Here is a 14,873-nt window from a genome sequence, read left to right as displayed (position 1 = left end):
TGTTTGGTAACTAAAATAATTTAATTTTAGACAGACAACTTAAAAAGGTGGCTGGAGTAGCTTTGCAGCGCATCAGAAATAGAACGGGGCATCTGTCCACTGTTTACGCTACGGACACATCCATTGAAGACAGCATAGTTGATTGTAATGAGACGCTAGCTTCCGGTGTAGACAGGGTGTGAGGGAAAATATTCCTTGTTTGAATAATGAACTTGTTTTGAGTTTAAATTTAACGCTGTGATGCTTGCATATGTGTTTGTAGGTTTATTGATTTCTGCACTGAGCAGGGCGGTTACACTGGATTTAATTTTTCCAGCGTGGAGGGAATAGAGGAGGTTGAAGAGCGTCTGCTTGCTCTTAACATTCAGGAGGACAAGGGTAAGATGGGTCTTTATCATAGTCTAAACCTCTGTCTTCCACTGTCTGGTCAATATAATGATTTTGACCAACACAACAATAAACCTGATTTTAGATTGTCTGTTTTTTAGTATTTTTTATTTAAAGGGACAGTTTACCCAAAAAGAAAATGATTTCGTTATTTACTCACCCTCATGGCATCCCAGAAATGAATGACTTTCTTTCTTCTGCTGAACACAAATGAAAAGTTTTAGAAAATCTTAGCTTTTTAGGTCCATACAATGCAAGTGAATGGTGGCCAGGACTTTGAAGGTCCAAAAAGCACGTAAAGGCAGCATGAAAGACATCCATACGAACCAGTGGTTAAAGTCATGTCTTCAGAAGCGATATGATAGGTGTTGATGAGAAACAGATCAATATTTAAGTCATTTTTACTAATACTTCAATCCTTTTTACTATAAATTCTTGTCCCTGCCCAGTAGGTGGCGATATGCACAAAGAATACGAATCTCCAAAAACAAATGAACAATGTGAAAGTGGAGATTTATAGGAATAAAGGACTTGCTGATCTGTTTCTCACCCATGCCTATTATATCGCTTCAGAAAAAATGTGCTGTGTCCGAAATCGCTCACTTGTTCACTCATTCACTATTTCCTATATAGTGGATGTCTGTGAGTGCCCTATATCAGGCAAGCAGTAAATGAAATGAGTAGCTGTGTCTCGTTTCAAAGGCTGCATCCTTCAGAGGGTTGGGGAGTAATGGAATACATGTAACGGGATTATGTATTTAAAATACAAAATATAAGTAACTGTATTCCACTACAGTTGCAATTTAAATCATTGGTAGGGGAGAGTGGGGACAGTTGCAACACTTTTTGCATTTCCTTCAGTTTCTCAGAGACTGTTTGTATTGGAAAGCCAACATTTTAATACATTAAACCCACATCTCTCAGCTACCCACCCACACTGCTGTAACATGTGTACATATGATAATATACATAAAATTTATACTTGAATAGACAAAGTCAAATGTTGCAACTGACCCCATAAGAGGGGACGGTTGCAACAGTCCACAGGGACAGTTGCAACATTCATTAAAATGTAATAAAAATCATTCTTTAACATCATTTTGCAATTTCTTTATTTTATTTGTGCACAGACAGGGTCTTCACTAAGTTGATGTGTTACATTCATACGAGCAGACAGAGAAGTAAGTTTGAAGCAGAAGAAATAGAAATAAACCTTGTGTAAATTGTCAGCTTTATGATAAGCTAAAATGCTGTTTCTAGCCAATTTACATGCACGTTACCAGGCATGATCATATTTTTTTATCAAGAAAATTCACGTTAGATCATAATTTCTTTTTTTCTAGTAAGACCTTTGATATTAGGGCAAAAATCATATTCTTGATAAAAAATGTTGTGTTGTTTTCCTGTAAAAATATCTAAAAATCCTTAAAACAAGATCAATTTGATTGATCTTGTTTTAGAAACAACACTGCATAAGATATTTAGGTTTTTCAGAGAATGTATTTTTAACGTGTATTTTGTCTTACCGTACTGGCAGAATTTTTATAGTCAAAACAAGTGAAAAAATCTACCAGTGCTGAAGAAGTAATCCAAAGTATTTAGAATACGTTACTGACCTTGAGTAATCTAACGGAATACGTTACAAATTACATTTTACAGCATGTATTCTGTAATCTGTAGTGGAATACATTTCAAAAGTAACCCTCCCAACCCTGCTCATACGTCATCGAGGCTGTCTCATTTCAGAAAAGAGAGTAGGACACTCCGAATGCAGCCTTCAAATGCGACCTTCTTTCACAGGAATTCAAAGAATGCATGAGGTGTATCCTTCGTGGACACTTATAACCCACAATTCTTTGCTTCAACGGAAATGAACATCATTTGTCTGAATAATTGATGCCAATTTGTCTGAAAATATGATGCTCAAACGCAAGTAATCTTAATTCCGAAGTTGAAGTACCTTAGTAGATGGGTGCAGAGTATATAATATGTATAATTATAGTAATATATAATTAAAATAAAGTATTGTAGACTAAAAGTGTACCTGTAAAATCTATTTTCTTTTCTCTTTACATCATTATAACTCTCCTAAAATTTACCTTATACTCTCCCTTCCAAAGGGACTTTGTTCCCTTCTCACTCAATGCGCTCATGCTTGTTAAAGAGTTGTGTGCTGTCATAGCAACCATGATAAGTTCTGTCTCCGTTTGCCATACGAAGGTGTCCAACATTCCACACTCCATTTTGACGGTTGAAAAACCGCATCATCCGTGTACTTAAAGTACACTTCTTTTCTTACTACTCGCACTACTTACACAACAAAATGGCATAGAATAGTGCAGAAGTGTGCGGTTTGGGACGCAACTACAGCTACTGAGTGAATTCAGATGCTGACGTATTTACGGAGTGTCAGAGAGATCACTGGAGATGACGCAGAAACAACTTTGTCACATTTGTACTTTTATATTACGTGTAAGATAATAATCATAATAACAACAATAATAATACTTGTTCTTATATAATGGTATATACTATAAATCTTCATATATATATATATATATATATATATATATATATATATATATATATATATATATATATATTTATATATATTCAATTTATCTGTATGATTTTGGATCGTTATATTTTATTATGTTGTTTTTAATCGAGTTTTGATATGTCAAAAAATAAAACACTGCAGTCAGCTTGAAATAAAATATTGCAGGAATGAAATGAAGTTGTAAAGTGCTGTCGCTCGCATTGTGGAATGCATTGTGGGTAAGAATGAGTGAACAAATGTAGGGAACGAATTTGGACACGTCTGCAAAATGTCTGACACCCAAAATAGTGCACTATATTGTGGTTAGCAGATACGGTGATGGATTTAACCACTGGAGTCTAATTAAATTCTTTTATGCTGCCTTTGGGCTTTTTGGAGGTTCAAAGTTCTGGCCACCATTCACTTGCGCTGTATTGTCCTGCAGAGCTGAGATATTATTTTTAAAATCTTTGTTTACACATCTGGGATGGCATGAGCGTGAGTAAATGATGAGAGAATTTTCATATTTTTTTTATTTTTTTGGGGGGGGGGGGGGGGGGTGAACTATCCCTTTAACTACAAGTTCTGTATTTTTAATCCCATACCTTTTTCTTTTTTCAAATGTTGTTTCAATTCATCTATAATTATTTATAACATTAACATGTATGTAGATTTGAGAAATACATTTTTACTGATTTAATGCAGTTAAACAGGCCCCATTTTTGATAGGAAAAATTAATGGGTGACTAACTCATTTAACAATGCATAAGTATGTAGACACCACACCCTTTATAATTAATGGGTTTGGCTATTTCATCTGCACATATTACTAATAAGTGCATAGAATTAACGCACATCCATGCAATCTCCTTGCATTGTTAATATAATGATTGTGCTCTTTCTCCCTCTAGTGGAAACAGAGGAGAGTGCGGTCCAACAATATCTCAATCCTGAGTGGAGACACGAGCACTAAATAAAGATCCATCCAGCTCAAGCCTCTCCATCCGCAGCGTCTCAAACAGCTCCCTAGTTCAGTAGTCAAGGCACTGATCAAGGAGTCATCCATTTATAGGGCCATTTATATGGCTGTCCCAATAACAAAATAGATGCAGTGTACTGAAACGTTCGCTCCCAAAAAAACAAAAACAAAAACAAAAATCTTCAGAATGCACTATAAAAAACAAGGAGCATCGATGCTCACCATGTTTCCTTACCGGAAACGTCGTCAGGTATTCTGAAGCCTTTCAAGTCGTTAAAAGACTTGCACAAATGTAAAACTATTAAGTCAAAGACGTTATTTTCCTCTTTGAAAATGATGTTGTTTGTAATGTATTAACAAATGCGATGTTGTTGATTAATACCAGCAGCGAGCTTGTTATTGTGTCACAGGTGGTCGAGTTAAAAGTGTGCTAATGTTCAGTGGCCGAAATCGCGTTCACGATATATTTGATCCAGGGAGCTGATTGAGACACACATAGACTCGAAGTATAAGTTTGGTTTTAAAGATAGCACCTACATTAAATCATATACTAATATGTAAATATTACATTAATCACAGGGCTAGAGTCTGTGAAATCTGAATGTTTGATAATGGTTTCATTAGATTAAGAAAAATATATTAGCTGTCAAAATGAAATGGATATGAGCACATGGCCGATAAATCACTGATTTTGAATTATAATCTGCCTTATTTTTTCTTCAATAAAACTATCAAACAAAATCTCCTAGTTAATCTTATACATTCACATTAAGAAAACATCCAATTGTGTGTGTGTGTGTGTGTGTGTGTAAAATCATCGTGGAATGTGGCCAAAAATGACAGTTGGGTTTTGACATTTACATTCCTGTTGTTTTGGGTTGTGCACCTGGTGCATAATGGTAAATATTATATGTCCAACCACAACACAAATTCTGAAAACGCAAATGTTAATAACACTTTCACTGAAACATTATTTCTTGATTAAATAGTTTAAAAATAAAATCAGCATCTTTCTTGATGTGTGATTGTATAATGAATGTGTCCTCCTTTTGGCAGTAGTGTACTGCTACTCAATTTGTTTGTGATCACTGTGAGTCCCCATTATGACAAACTTCTATCCCTATAATGTACGACCTGTTTGGAATACTAGTTACTTTTTTTTAGCTGTGAAGTATGTTTTTCCATTTTTAAAATACTTTCCAACTTTACTGTGCAGACAAAACAAGCAAGTAATTCACAAGTTGATGTGATTTGTGTAAACACTTTTGTGGTGCCATCCATTGCTGTTTGTTTGTTTGTGCAGTTGACCGACTTCTGGCTCAACCAATAGCTTGAATTTGTGGCAGAACTACCGCTTTGGCCAAAATATGGCAGGGGGAAAATTGCCTAATTCTGTTAGGTAGTGCAAAAAATTAGTCATGAAAGCTGCCAATTCCTCACACACACACAGTATAGCACACCAGGTCAGCATGACAGCCTCAGTCTTACTGACCTAATTCAGTTTTTTTTGGGCCTACTAAACCCTTATACTTCTGGACATATCAGTATCCCTTTACTATTGATTTGAGAACTTGCTGTTTCTTCCATTAAGACTCCAGTAGGACACAGTCCCAAAATTAGCATTCACAAACACAGAGACAGAATACTGACTGGCAGTTTAAATGAATGATAAATGTATTCTTAATTTTTTCTTTCACAAATGTGTCAGATTTCAACTTAGATCATTGAACATCATTTATAGAGGCATAGAATAACTGCAAACCAGAGTACAGAGCGAAACAGAGATTTATGTACAAATACAAAATGAATCAGTCAGTCTTTCTCCCAGAAAAGAAGGTTTGCTGGTGAAAAGGAAAAAAGCAAGAAAGATGTCAAGATGGAGAGGTATTGACACACATTTTGGTTTCTCTATAAATATTTTTCGATCATCCATGCCTCGACCATTTGAAATGCAGTGAATGGCATGAGGAGGCAGACAAAGGTTAGATAAAGGTTCTTCTGGGGTTGTGTATCAATTGTTTGAAAGTAGATGGAGATGTGTTTGCATCAGTGTGTGGCTCATAAGAGCAGGCAGCCGCTTCTCTTCTTGCGCTTGCGGACCTGCAACGCTGCCCTGGTGGCCATCTCAAACACCTCCCGCACTCCCTCCTTAGTTTTAGCCGAACACTCCAGATATCCAAAAGCACTGATCCTGTTAGCCATATCACGGCCCTCCTCTGGTTTTACAGGTTCCTGAAACACACACAGTATACACACACACACATCTTAAGTCAAAGTCAGTAAACCATGGGCATCAAAGTCATATTGGATTGGACACTGTCCTCTTATTCAGAAGATTTATGGTGAATAATGTACTTAAATTTTGGTCTGTTTCTCACCCAAAGTGATTGTTTATGGAAAGTGAATTAAACCATTCAAGCCTTACTTTTATGCTGCCTTTATATCCCTTTTTGGAGCATGAAAGTTTTGGACCCTATTGAGTTATATTTGTACAGACAAAAAAAAAACAACAAAACAAAAAAACATTTATCCTTCAAAATATTTTTGTTTCGCAGAAGAAGAAAAAAAACATGTTTGAGACGGCATTAGGGTGAGTAAATGAAGAGAGAATTATTATTTTTGGGTGAACTATTCCTTTAATAACCAATTTTGTAAAAACTGTATTAACCACTGTATCACCATTCACTTGAATTGTAAGGACCTACAGAGCTAAAATATTCTTCTAAAAATCTTTTTGTGTTCTGCTGAAGAAAGAAAGTCATACACATCTGGGATGGCATAAGGTCGAGTAAATAGAGAATTTTCATTTTTGGGTGAACTATCCTTTTAAATTGAAAGCTAAAGGTGATTTTTAACATTGCTAACATTTCCATGTGAGCGCGAGTTAAGGCTGTTTAACATTACACTTTACAATAGTGTATACACTTTGAAATAGTCTATGGTACAGTACAGACTAAACCACAGCAAATGTTTCATAGTGTAGTATACTGAAACACTAATCGCATGTCCCACAATCTGGTGCATTCCTGTAGAGATAAAATCAAGCTTTCAGCTCAATGAGCATTCCCAGAACGAACGACACCTTTGTTAGCTTCCTAAAATAGCGTTCAAACATTTTTACCCCCAACAGCTCCATCCCAACATATTGCTTTGTGGGCAAAACTAGCTGAGCATGGCTGTGTCTCATTTGGAAGGCTGCGTCCTCTGGAGGTCGCATTTGTCGGCCGCATACGTCTCGTTTCATAAAATCGAGTAGGACACTTCGAATGCAGCCTTCGAATGCGACCTTCTCGGGAATTCGGAGGATCCATGAGGTCTATCCTCATTGGCTCTCACAACCCACAATTCTTTGCTTCAACGGAAATGTCTAAAAAATTATAATAACGCCAATTTGCCCGTAAATATGATGTTCAAACACAAGTAATGTTAATTCTCAAGTTTAAGTACCTCAGTAGATGGGTGCAGAGTATGTAATATGTATTATTATATTAATATATAATTAAAATAAAGTATTAGACTAGAAGTACACCTGTAAAATCTATTTTCTTTTCTCTTTACATCTTTATAACTCTCCTAAAATTTACTTCATACATTCCCTTCTAAATGGCACTCGTGCTTGTTAAAGAGTGGTGTGCTGTCGTAGCAAACATGTCATATATAATAATGCTTCATCACCGCCGTCTTTAAAACGTAGAGCACACCTCTTCTCAGCGAGCCGGCTTCAAATCTCCATGTGCACACTGGCATCCTTGCACACTCCTCGGACCGAGTTAGATGTGTCGCCGGGGGAGAACATCCCGCGTTGTGGCTGACAGGCTAGAGGCCGGGCCGCCTTCCCCTCTCACCTGATGCGGGCTTGGGAAGACAAGCAGCCAAGGACGCCGCAGACCCAGGAGAGGAGCACGTGCGGCCGTTGGAACCCGCTCATGCCTGGGCCATTCCTTGGACACTTTCCCGCCCTTCACAGAGCCCCGTTTCACCGCGAGGATACCTTTGTTTTAAACATCATTCCCCCTGGACACTTTATTTTCTCCTTTAATGGACATTTTGTTCATTGTTATTTCCAATAAATGACTCTCTGAGGCTTGACGCCACACCCACTGCGTCTGTTTCTTGATCGCCCAACCACACTGTAGACCATGATAAGTCATCCGCAATTTTGAACGTATCTACAGTGTCTGACTCTCACACACATACAGTATGATGTAACTCATGAGAAGCAGCTTTATCCCCAAAGGAAACGGCTGCACTTCCAGACAGGAAGTGACTTAAGTGTCCTGTTTGATAAGGCAAAGGACAACAAAAGGCCCCTGCTGTCTCTTATAAAACACTACCTCAAGTTGCGTGGCAACACCTCACAAATCACACATTGGCCATACCTGTTTCATCTTGATGAGTTCCCTACGTGTGTGTTCATCATTTCGCAGGTCCTTTTTATTTCCCACCAGAATGATGGGAACATTTGGACAGAAATGTTTCACCTCTGGTGTCCACTTCTCTGGAATATTCTCTATGGGAGAACAAAAGAGTTTACAAAACCTGTTGTCATTCAGAAAACAGATATGTGCATTATGTTAGAAGGATGGCCTGATGACCTGGTGCCAGTGAACAGTTTGGAGCCACACACAGCCTTACATTTGTCAATCATGTACATGTGTTTTTATGTTTAACTTAAACATCTGGATTTTTGTGATGTATTTAACACTGTTTTGCATTCTGCTTATTTACATACATCATGAAGGTAACTATCTATAAATAGCAAAGGCTAACACAGATAATGATTTGTAGAAATTGCAAAAGTGTCTTGTGATAAGTCTTGGAACAATGGGTTAAAAATGGTAAACACATCAGTAACACACTGCCATTATTTTCCAGCAGATATGTGTTTATTCAAATGTATATAGTGATGTGAAAAAGTATTTGCCCCCTTCCTGATTTCTTCTATTTTTTTGTATTTTTCACACTAAATTGTTTTAGAACTTCAAACGAGATATAACATAAAACAAACGCAACCTGAGTAAAAACAAAATACAGTTTTCAAATATATATATATATATATATATATATATATATATATATATATATATATATATATATATATATATATATATTGTTGAAGCAAAACAGTTATCCAACACCTATATCACCCATGTGAAAACTAACTGCCTCCTTAAACTTAATAGCTGGTTGTGCCAACTTTAGCAGCAACAACTGCAACCAAACGCTTCCGATAACTGGAGATCAGTCCTTCACAATGCTGTGGTGGAATTTTGTCCCACTCTTCTTTGCAGTACTGCTTTAGTTCAGCAACATTGGAGGGTTTTCAAGCATAGGGTTGGAGGGTTTTAACTGCCCATTTAAGGTCCTGCCACAGCATATCAATCGGGTTCAAGTCAGGATTTGACTAGGCCACTCCAAAACTTTCACTTTGCTTCTTTTGAGCCATTCAGAGGTGGAGTTACTCCTATGCTTTGGATCATTGTCTTGCTGCATAATCCAGCTGTGCTTGAGCTTCAACTCATGGACTGATGACCAGACGTTCTCCTTTAGGATTTTCTGGTGGAGAGCAGAATTCATGTTTCCCTCAATTATTTCAAGTCGCCCAGGAGCAGCAAAGAATCTCCACACAATCACACTACCACCATGCTTGACCATAGGTATGATGTTCTTTTTGTTGAATTATATGTTTACGATAGATGGAACGGGACCCGTCTTCCAAACGGTTCCACTTTCGGCTCATCAGTCCACAGAACATTCTCCCAAAAGGTTTGAGGATCATTAAGGTGTGTTCTGGCAAAATTCAGATGAGCCTTAAATGTTCTTCAGGGTTAGCAGTGGTTTTCACCTTGCCACTGTTCCATGGATGCCATTTTTGGCCAGTGTCTTTCTGATAGTGGAGTCATGAACAGTGACCTTTATTGATGCGAAAGAGGCCTGCAGTTCCTTGGATGTTGTTCTTGGCTTTTTTGTGACTTCCTGGATGAGTTGTCACTGTGCTCTTGGAGGAATTTTGGAAGGTCGGCCACTTCTGGAAAGGTTCACTACAGTGTCAAGTTTTCTCCATTTGGAGATAATGGCTCTCACTGTGGTTCTTTGGAGTCCCAGAGCCTTTGAGATAGCTTTGTATCCCTTCCTATACTGATGTATTTAAATCACTTTTTTTCCCTCATCATTTCTGGAATTTCTTTTGACCTTGGCATAGTGGGCTACTGAATGAGACCTTTTACCCAACTTCATGCTGCTGAAAAAGTTCTATTTAGGTGTTGATTTGATTGAACAGGGCTGGCTGTAATCAGGTCTGGGTGTGTCTAGTCCTGCTGAACCCCATTATGAATGCGGTTTCATAGATCTGGGGTTTAGTAAGTAAGGGGGCAAATACTTTTTCACACAGGCCCAGTTGGTATTGGATAATGTTTTTGCTTCAATAAATAACATTATCATTTAAAAACTGTACTTTGTGTTCACTCAGATTGCCTTTGTTTTATGTTAGATTTTGTTTGAATTTTTTAAACAATGTAGTATGAGATATACACAAAAACAGAAGAAATCAGCAAATACTTTTTCACAGCACTGTAGCTGTCATGAAGTTACATTATACACAATGTTTAATGAAAAATGTTATGTTTTTTTTATTTATTTTTTAAGAGCCGTCAGAATGCGTTACCGCATGCGATTAAAGTTTAAAGTTGTTGTTTTTTTAAGCATAATTAATGCATTTACAATCAATGCAATATTAACCGGCATAAACAAGGGTTGGAAGGGTGGAACCTTTCTAATGTGTCCACCCGGAGTCATTACACTGACGCACCCTTCACAACACACACACACACACACCAGCACTTCCGTGTCAGTGATCAAATGATGGAGAAATGACCTATTATAACTATTTGATGTACAAAACAAGTATTGTACAGCCTCTGCAAGCACTTTTCATGCGTAGTTCAAAGTGGCGTTTGACGCTGGCTGGATGAACTGTGGATGAACTGACACAAATCATGAATAAGGCTACGTGATTTCTGTAACAAAGCAGATAGCCACAGTCTACCGGCAGATTAATATTGTGGAGGATGAGAAATTAAGAGATTTCATGCCAGTTGCAATGAAAATGCAACCTATGTGGAGACACTAGTTCTTTAAATTAGTCAAACTCCCACTCAGACTTTGGGAAAAGTTTAATGTTTCTTGAATTGGTGCTATTTTAGTGCATTTCTATCTTTATACTGTGGAAGGCTTTGTTAGGAAAATGTTAATAAAGTATTATATTGTTACATATTGTTTTGTTTTCTTCCCTAAGATGGAAATAATGCATTTTGACTGGAATAGTAGTATATACAGTGCATCCGGAAAGTATTCACAGCACTTCACTTTTTCCACATTTTGTTATGTTACAGCCTTATTCCAAAATGGATTAAATTCATTATTCTCCTCAAAATTCTACAAACAATACCCCATAATGACAATGTGAAAGAAGTTTGTTTGAAATCTTTGCAAATTTATATTAAAAAAAAAAAAAAAAACAACGAAAAAAAAAAGAAAAAGAAAAATATCACATGTACATAAGTATTCACAACCTTTGCCATGACACTCAAAATTGAGCTCAGGTGCATCCTGTTTCCACTGATCATCCTTGAGATGTTTCTACAACTTGATTGGAGCCCACCTGTGGTAAATTCAGTTGATTGGACATGATTTGGAAAGGCACACACCTGTCTATATAAGGTCCCACAGTTAACAGTGCATGTCAGAGCACAAACCAAGCCATGAAGTCCAAGGAATTGTCTGTAGACCTCCGAGACGGGATTGTATCGAGGCACAGATCTGGGGAAGGGTACAGAAAAATGTCTGCAGCATTGTAGGTCCCAATGAGCACAGTGGCCTCCATCATCCGTAAATGGAAGAAGTTTGGAACCACCAGGACTCTTCCTAGAGCTGGCCACCTGGCCAAACTGAGCGATCGGGGGAGAAGGGCCTTAGTCAGGGAGGTGACCAAGAACCTGATGGTCACTCTGACAGAGCTCCAGCATTTCTCTGTTTAGAGAGGAGAACCTCCCAGAAGAACAACCATCTCTGCAGCACTCCACCAATCAGGCCTGTATGGTAGAGTGGTCAGACGGAAGCCACTCCTCAGTAAAAGGCACATGACAGCCCGCCTGGGGTTTGCCAAAAGGCACCTGAAGGACTCTCAGACCATGAGAAACAAAGACTGAACTCTTTGGCCTGAATGGCAAGCGTCATGTCTGGAGGAAACCAGGCACCGCTCATCACCTGGCCAATACCATCCCTACAGCGAAGCATGGTGGTGGCAGCATCATGCTGTGGGGATGTTTTTCAGCGGCAGCAACTGGGAGACTAGTCAGGATCGAGGGAAAGATGAATGCAGCAATGTACAGAGACATCCTTGATGAAAACCTGCTCCAGAGCGCTCTGGACCTCAGACTGGGGCGAAGGTTCATCTTCCAACAGGAAAATAACCCTAAGCACACAGCCAAGATAACAAAGGAGTGGCTCTGGGACAACTCAGTGAATGTCCTTGAGTGGCCCAGCCAGAGCCCAGACTTGAACCCGATTGAACATCTTTGGAGAGATCTGAAAATGGCTGTGGACCGACGCTCCCCATCCAACCTGATGGAGCTTGAGAGGTCCTGCAAAGAAGAATGGGAGAAACTGCCCAAAAATAGGTGTGCCAAGCTTGTAGCATCATACTCAAAAAGACTTGAGGATGTAATTGGTGCCAAAGGTGCTTCAACAAAGTATTGAGCAAAGGCTGTGAATACTTATGTACATGTGATTTTATTCGTTTTTTGTTTTTAATAAATTTGCAAAGATTTCAAACAAACTTCTTTCACATTGTCATTATGGGGTATTGTTTGTAGAATTTTGAGGAAAATAATGAATTTAATCCATTTTGGAATAAGGCTGTAACATAACAAAATGTGGAAAAAGTGAAGCGCTGTGAATACTTTCCAGATGCACTGTATAATGTCAAATTTCAGCACTTTCAAAATCTGCGATTAATCACGAATAACTACAAAAACAATAATGAAACTGATCACCATTAATATATGAATCAACTGATAGCACTCGTTTTTTTTTCTGACACATATCAATGTAACTAAAACGTATTTAACTACATTTATTTTTTGTTAAAGCTATTTATCACATTTGTGGCTAACAGCATTACCTAAACTATCTGGACTGTCTATAGAAAAACACATCAGAATAACATCTGTGTCTGGATATGACAACGGCCTCAGCCGATCATAGTCTTCCTGACCAGCTGTGTCCCATAGAGCCAACTCCACCTGACAGAGAGAGAGAGAGAGGTACAGACATCAGTGTTTGTTGGCTTAAGTTATTTCTCTGTACTTTGAGTGGCCTTAACATCAATGTCAGTGGCCATAAATATAAAAACCAGTTATAAATCAGAAGCTATTTAAAGAGATCACTGCAGTGTACTTGCAGTCTTTGATGGGCACTAAGCAGACTGAACATCTCAACTCTTAACCACAGACACATTGCAATCTTCTGAACTCTTTTAAAATAGAGGACAAGGCCATCCCAAACAGGACACTGGAACAAACAGCCATTTCCAGACAAATTTGGGACAGACAGACAAATTTGGGATGAAAATATGGCTGATGAAGGAACAACTTGTTCTCTCTCTAAAACAACCATACTCACAAGCTGCTCTGAGTTTCTATATACAAAACGAGAGGAACTAGAATTGTGTACAACTCTATTTTAGGCCGACTGACCTGTTTGCCGTCCACCTCTATGTCAGCGATGTAGTTTTCAAACACTGTGGGCACGTAAACCTCAGGAAACTGGTCTTTACTGAACACAATCAGCAGGCAGGTTTTACCACAGGCTCCATCTCCCACAATCACCAGCTTCTTACGGATTGCTGCCATCACTATAGAGAGAGATAAAGTCTGCAATGAGAATAAAATTCACAAACAAGCCCTGATAATTGCCATAACACTTCATTTCACATGAATTATGAGACACACAATACAGTGTAGCAGAAGGGGTACTGTCCATCTTTGGGGCCACATTCTTGCAATGAAAAAATCTAAACACAGTGCAGCAAATGGAACAGAATGCAATAGAGGTTTTTTTTTTGTTGTTGTTATTTTACTTCATTTGTACTTGACACAGCATCAAAAAAATGTGGTGCTCTTTCACAAGACCCACTGCAACAGTCAAAGTCATCCATCCAGTACGTGTTTACAAAAGGGGGGGGGGGGGGGGGCAAACGATTAAAAATAGTGCAGACACATGCAAAATGCATTTGGTTCTGTGTGAATGACACCTTAAGTAAAATTCTAAATCACAATAGTAGTATACATTTTCAGCCCGAAGGGCATAGGGAACAAGTGTGCATTGATACATCCCTTCACAGGAACTGGAAAGATAAATTTACCCACCATTGCACACCACCAGCTATGTATTGGTATTAAATACACACATATACAGCTCTGGAAAAATTTGAGACCACTGCAAAATTATCAGTTACTGTGGATTTACTATTTATAGGTATGTGTTTGAGTAAAATGAATTTTTTTTTTTTATTCTATAAAGTACTGACAACATTTCTCCCAAATTCCAAATAAAAATATTGTAATTTGGAGCATTTATTTGCAGAAAATGACAACTGGTCAAAATAAAAAAAGATGAAGTGTTTTCAGACCTCGAATAATGCAAAGAAAACAAGTTCATATTCATTTTTAAACAACACAATACTAATGTTTTAACTTAGGAATAGTTCAGAGATCAATATTTGGTGGAATAACCCTGACTTTTAATCACAGCTTTCACGTTTCTTTCAAGTTGCTTTTGGGTGACTTTATGCCACTCCTGGCACAAAAATTCAAGCAGCTTAGCTTTGTTTGATGGCTTGTGGCCATCCATCTTCCTCTTGATCACATTCCAGAGGTTTTCAAAGGGGTTCAGGTCTGGAGATTGAGC

The 14,873-nt window shown here is 38.0% G+C and overlaps 2 protein-coding genes across 4 annotated transcripts in view; one reads left to right on the top strand and one right to left on the bottom strand.

The window, feature by feature from the left end:
• The window catches only part of LOC127415294 (putative helicase mov-10-B.2), a 31,873-nt gene extending 26,439 nt beyond the window's left edge, over positions 1-5,434 (top strand). For both annotated transcript variants that reach the window (XM_051653993.1, XM_051653994.1), the window contains 2 exons: positions 263-378; positions 3,838-5,434. In XM_051653993.1, the coding sequence (XP_051509953.1) occupies positions 263-378; positions 3,838-3,899 (178 nt within the window). In that variant the 3' untranslated portion in view covers positions 3,900-5,434. The remainder of the gene's footprint in view (positions 1-262; positions 379-3,837) is intronic.
• Positions 5,435-5,555: 121 nt separating this feature from the next.
• LOC127415306 (rho-related GTP-binding protein RhoA-D-like) overlaps positions 5,556-14,873 on the bottom strand; it is a 44,151-nt gene continuing 34,833 nt past the window's right edge. The window contains exons 2-5 of one of the 2 annotated variants that reach the window (XM_051654011.1): positions 13,661-13,818; positions 13,087-13,207; positions 8,285-8,415; positions 5,556-6,137 (exon numbers count right to left, since the gene is read on the bottom strand). In XM_051654011.1, coding sequence (XP_051509971.1) covers positions 5,964-6,137; positions 8,285-8,415; positions 13,087-13,207; positions 13,661-13,818 — 584 coding nt within the window. In that variant the 3' untranslated portion in view covers positions 5,556-5,963. The remainder of the gene's footprint in view (positions 6,138-8,284; positions 8,416-13,086; positions 13,208-13,660; positions 13,819-14,873) is intronic. The other variant, XM_051654012.1, reaches the window with a different exon arrangement.

The sequence above is a fragment of the Myxocyprinus asiaticus genome, chromosome 24 (assembly GCF_019703515.2).
Source record: "Myxocyprinus asiaticus isolate MX2 ecotype Aquarium Trade chromosome 24, UBuf_Myxa_2, whole genome shotgun sequence".
In the NCBI taxonomy this organism is placed as follows: Eukaryota; Metazoa; Chordata; class Actinopteri; order Cypriniformes; family Catostomidae; genus Myxocyprinus; species Myxocyprinus asiaticus.
Note: the sequence above shows the minus strand (reverse complement) of the source record. Positions and strands in the feature narration are given on the sequence as shown.